Source organism: Lathyrus oleraceus, chromosome 4 (assembly GCF_024323335.1).
Source record: "Lathyrus oleraceus cultivar Zhongwan6 chromosome 4, CAAS_Psat_ZW6_1.0, whole genome shotgun sequence".
NCBI classification, from domain to species: Eukaryota; Viridiplantae; Streptophyta; class Magnoliopsida; order Fabales; family Fabaceae; genus Lathyrus; species Lathyrus oleraceus.
In genome coordinates, this window is record NC_066582.1 from 345807512 (window position 1) to 345812837 (window position 5326).

At 43.4% G+C, this 5326-nt stretch overlaps 1 protein-coding gene across 1 annotated transcript; it reads right to left on the reverse strand.

Moving 5' to 3' along the window:
- Positions 1-377: 377 nt before the first annotated feature.
- On the reverse strand, positions 378-4926 carry LOC127137366 (uncharacterized). The gene is made up of 2 exons (XM_051063835.1): positions 3825-4926; positions 378-1345 (listed from the first exon to the last, which is right to left on the reverse strand). Exons 1-2 carry the CDS (start codon positions 4924-4926, stop codon positions 378-380), a joined length of 2070 nt encoding a protein of 689 aa, XP_050919792.1.
- Positions 4927-5326: the final 400 nt, after the last annotated feature.

Genomic DNA, 5326 nt, shown 5'->3' on the forward strand with positions numbered 1-5326 from the left:
CAAGAAAAACAGTCTCTAAATTCTTTGAGTATGGATATTACCTCAGACTTTAGTTTGTTGTCGATGTTGGCGCTTATATATGTTGGCCTTTTTTCGCCAAGGTCGACTTCTTCCAAAGGGTCTTTTGGTCGGATTCTCTCTGGTGCCTTTGGGTCTTTCTCGAACCCTAAAGGTTCACTGTCGTAAATGCAATCCAGACGCTGCGTGTCGAAGTCCCCTTTGGCCAAAGTTGGTTTGTCTGGGGTTTTGGCCCAATAGCCATATGCCCTTTTTTATTCAGCGCATAGGCTTCAACAGCCATTTTTTCTTCAGCCTCTAAAGCCGACTTTATTTTGTTCTCGGCAACGTATGCCGAAATCTTTCTTAGAGCTTCTAACTCAGACATCATCATTGACGTCTCTCCAGCCTGTCGGCCGGATACCTGTGTATGGTGGATCATCTAAACGTTCCACATCCCAAATGAAACCAAGAGTTATATGTAGAGCTAGTGAGACGAAAGCTTCACTTAGATTAGCATATACATCCTCAGTTGGGAAGCAAGGCGATATGTTGGCCGACTTTCTTTCAAACTCTTTCTTGCCGACATTATTCACATCGGCCATAAAATATCCTTGGTCGGCCTCGATATTTTCGGCCACTCCATCTTCTCTCCAAATCACCAACCTTTGATGTGCTGAACATGGTACAGCTTTGACGCCATGTAGCCACTCTCTGCCAAGTAGCACATTGTAACTTGGCTTGGCGTCTATCACCATGAATAGTGTCGGTCTGGTAACTGAACCTACTGTGACCTTCACCATAATCACTCCCATGGTGCTTTTCATTTTTCCTCCATAGTATGACAAGACCACGTTGTTAGACCTGATGTCGGTGTCATATTTGCCAATCTTCCTCAGAATATGGTGTGGCATGATATTGACCGTGGCCCCACAATCGACCAAAATTTTGTTGACAGTCACGTCTTCCACTTTTGCCCTGATCAGCAGCGGTTTCAAATGGTTTTTCATGCTCATCGTTGGTCTTTCGAACACTGCCTCTTGGCTTTCAGCAGAACCCTCACTCAACACAAAATAGCATCTTGGTTGGTGCAGAGCCATTTCTTCAGCATCATCATTGTCCACTGACCCTTCGACTTCAGTCACACATTTGTATTCTTGTGGTAGGATTGACACCATGTTGACCAGGATGTCGAGGCTTGCTTCAGATTCTGAATTGAAATCATCAGTCTCTTCATCAGAACATTTTTCCGCAGGTCGACGGACGTACTCTCTTATCCGTTCCTTCGCCGCTGTGTCGACTTTCACAACCATTTTCTTCCCAGCATTTGCCTCACTGGTGTCGCAACCTGAAAAATACAATGCGCCAAAAAACAACCGGCGAAAGAAGATGACAGAAGAGTCGCCACCGTGCGTTATTCATCCCAAAGGAGGGAAAGGAAACGCTCGAAGTAAACCTGAAAAAGGAAAGGACAAGACGGGGTCTCGCAACCAAATCTTGGGTTCGGGAGTCGGTTATGCGAAGGGAAGGTATTAGCACCCCTACGCATCCGTAGTACTCTACGGGATCCACTTTTGTAGTTCTTGTCTAAAGGGTGTGGGTTTATCTTGTGCTGTTTACCAAAAAAAAGGGTTAAATAAAAATGACTCGCGCGGATGTCGCATCCACTGCATACGTATCTCATCTGAATATGAGAATCAGAGTCTTCGTAGCTCGGCTGACTATGGGTTGGGGGGATGTGTGCTCGCTAAGACATCGCGTCTTATGTCTACGTATCTCATCTGGCCTGAGAATCAGAGCAAAACGTAGTTCGGCTAACTACGGGGTTATGGATTGGGTTTTGGACGAACGACGTCACTACGCAATCTACCGGATGCTCGACCTTTGGAGACTTACTCGCCTGTAGTAGAAGGAGTTAACGTGTTGCTTTGGGTTTTAGGGTTTGGGATGCTCGAGGGAAAAAAGGGCAGTCCTTGATGAAGGAACCGCGCTACCTGCAGGGATACGAACACAAAACACAAAACATGTATCTTGAGGTAAACACAAAAACATTGCCTCCTGTCGAGGTCTTCCAGCTAGGAAAGCAGTAAAATGCGGGAAAAATGTAAAAGTACCACGCGGATAAAGATCCGAAGTAACAGCAATTAGAGGAACAAGAAACCCAGAGATCTCTCAAGCTGGTACCATCAAAGAAGGCGAGTCAGTACAGGTAATCGGAATAAACCTCCAGGGGTTATCCCACAAATAAAATGGGAAACCACGCAAGTTATCCCTGCAAAAGTCATGTGAGCCCTCACAAAAATTCAACAAAAGGGTTAGTGAAACACCATAAGCATTTTTTTCATGATCAACAGTATGGTTTCAAAAACCTCAAACCCTGTGGCATACACTCAAAAATTAAACGGTTACACATTCAAGGCATTGTTTATACATTCATATACATATTAAATCCATGGGTGAAAAACCTAATGAAATTCATCCATCATACCTCATACATTCAGAGTATTCAACTTCAAAGCAAAAGGTAATGGGAATAAAGGCAAACCTGATTGGAGAACTTGATTGAAATTGAGTTGCACCCGTGAGGTTTACAAAACAATCTTCAGGGTTTATGTGAGGCAGAGGTGATTCTGTGTGGTTGAGTTCCCTTCGGGGTTTGTAGGCTGCTCTGAACTCCGTTAGGTCTTCTCTCACTATCTTTTTCCTCAGGGTTTTGTTCCAAGGAAACCTCAGAGTATTTTGCTTCTCTTCAAAATCCCCCTTTTGTGTGGCTTTTGTTTCAATGAAACTCTAGTATTTATAGGCTAATATTGGTAGCTTAGTGGGCTTTTGAGAAAGGTCCAAGTCCAAAATTTTTATTATTTATTTATTTAATTAATTAAAAAAAAATTATTTATTTTTTGTAAAAAATTATATATATATATATATATATATTTTTTTTTTTTTCTTTTTTTTTCTTTTTTTTTTAATCTAATTCTAATTGACATGATGAAATGCAATATGAAATGCTAAATGAATGCATGAATGAGGAGGGCAAAGTTTGGGGTGTTACAACTGGTCCTGCCTCTTGCAGCGTCTCTTTCTGCTTGTTTTCGTCTCTGAAAACGCCTCCACTGAGTCCTCGTCATGGGATTCTTTCCCAAATAGTTTTTAGAGATATGAGTCCTCTTTTCAGACTTGAATTCACGCATGTAGTTAACTGCTAGACCTCCTCTAGCATCAGCAGCAACCCCTTGTAGGGTGTCTTGTCTTCCCTGAGGTTTGATCCAAGTACCTCGAGGAGTACTGCCCGACGGCACGAAGCTTCTGGGCCTTGTTGAGTTATTTCCCACAACCTTTTTTGAGCCTCTTTCATTCTGGTAACCCCGGGTTGGCACATTGCTTTTGCTTTTACCCAGTTGCAGCCTCTGGAAATTCTCTGCTACTATTTTGTCAATGACAGCTCCACACCTTGGGCACAGGTACACCTGTGAACCCTTGTTCTTGCAGCGATACAAAAAATCCACCAAGTCCTCATCATCCTTTGGGTAAACTTCAGCTATTGACATCTGGGCTTTCCCTAGTTTGCCCCAGCATGTTGGCCTCATCATATTCGCTGATCTCGAGCATGTTGATCTCGACTGGTTCTACGAATAGGGATTTCTCCTGGTGAAGAGGATATGTGTCGATCTTCATTCTATGGCCAGCAAATTTCAGCCTGCCTTCTTGGATCGCTTTCTGAACCAAATCCCTGAAAAGGTAACAATTAGAGGTATTATGTCCAAGATAGCTATGATATTTACAAAACCCTTTTTTCTGTCTTTGTTCCAACGGTGGTATTTTAGTACCAGGCGGTACCACCATCTGCCCATCTTTGACTAATAAGTCAAAAATTTCCTCACACTTCGACACGTCGAAAGTATAAGTTTTCGAAGGGAATTTTGAGCTGTTTTCGACAGGATTTTTGCCTTGCGCAGGCAACAATGAGCGGCACTCATAGGCGGACCCTGGCTTTAATTCAGCCACGTCGATTTCTAATTCGGTCGATGAAGCATAATCGACCTCACGTATTGGGTCTGTCGAGTCGTATTCGACAAACGCTACCTTTTCCTTTTTAGACTTATTATGCCTAACTTTTTCTAGCCTTAGTCGTTCGAGATGTCGGACTCTGTCGGCTAGTTGTGACATACTTTTCACAAATGTTGGATCTATCTTCTTCCTAATGGAATAATCTAAACCCCCCGCGGCCATTTGAACTAGTTCATGTTCTGGCACTTGCGTAAAACACCTAGCTTTTAAGGACCTAAAATGATTCAAATAATCATCTATACCTTCAGCGAACCTTCTCTTAATACTGGACAACTCTGCCAAACTGATTTTGGAATGTCCTTCGTAAAACTGTTCATGGAACTTCTTTTCTAATTTGGCCCATGAGTTGATTGAACTAGGGGCCAACGACGTAAACCATGTGAAGGCAGCCTTGGTTAGAGAGGAGGGGAAGTTTTTTACTCTTAAACATTCGTTATGAGCTAAATCCCCTGACTCTATTAGGTATCTGGCGACGTGCTCTATTGTCGATTCACCAGATTCTCCCCCAAATTTTGTGTACTTTGGCACTTTCATCCCCCTAGGCGCCTCAACTTGGAGAATGAATTCAGCTAACGGGGACACGTATAATGGCCTTTGTAATGTAGCACTCATGCCATTTCTAGCCATAATCCTTTCGACAATATTTGTCAAATTATTTTCCACTGCCAGATCGTCTTGTCGATGTTGATCGACAATATGGTCGGCATCCTGGTGTCGGTTAACCATTACCATCTGGTTACGTCCAGCGATTCCTGATTCGACGCCCTGATGTTGAAGTGGTCTAATCATTTGTTCTTCGTGGACTGTCTCTTCCTCCACTACCCTTATCTCTATCTGCACAGGAACGGTCGGTCTAATCATTGGCGTTATCTGTCGGCCGGTGCCCCCAGAAAATTGCACAAGCGTGTCAATTGGTTTGCCACCTGCCTATTCGTTTCAGCAGATTCTTGTATTAGTGGATTGAAGATTGCGCCCATCTGGTTGGTGAACATGTTAACCAACTCATGGTTACTATCGTCCATCTGTTGTCTCAACACCGCTACTGAAGTGTTCAACAGCGGCATGGTTCTGTTCTGAGTAGTGTTCCTTATGTTGCCCCCTTGCACTGATCCTTACAAGGGAGGGTTTGTTTCTGAAAACAGTGATGCACTGGATGTCGACTGATATCCTGACATTAAGGAATACGGCATTCCATAAAGCGGATTTGTGGTGCCAAAGCGAGGCACATAAGGTCTGAACGTCGTTATCGTTGATCCTGAAC

Coding starts and splice junctions, on each gene's coding strand:
- LOC127137366 (XM_051063835.1), bottom strand. CDS start 4,926: ATGATTAGACCGACCGTTCCTGTGCAGATAGAGATAAGGGTAGTGGAG. Junction 1,346..3,824: donor GCAGATGGTGGTACCGCCTG/GTACTAAAATAC, acceptor TGTATTTTTCAG/GTTGCGACACCAGTGAGGCA.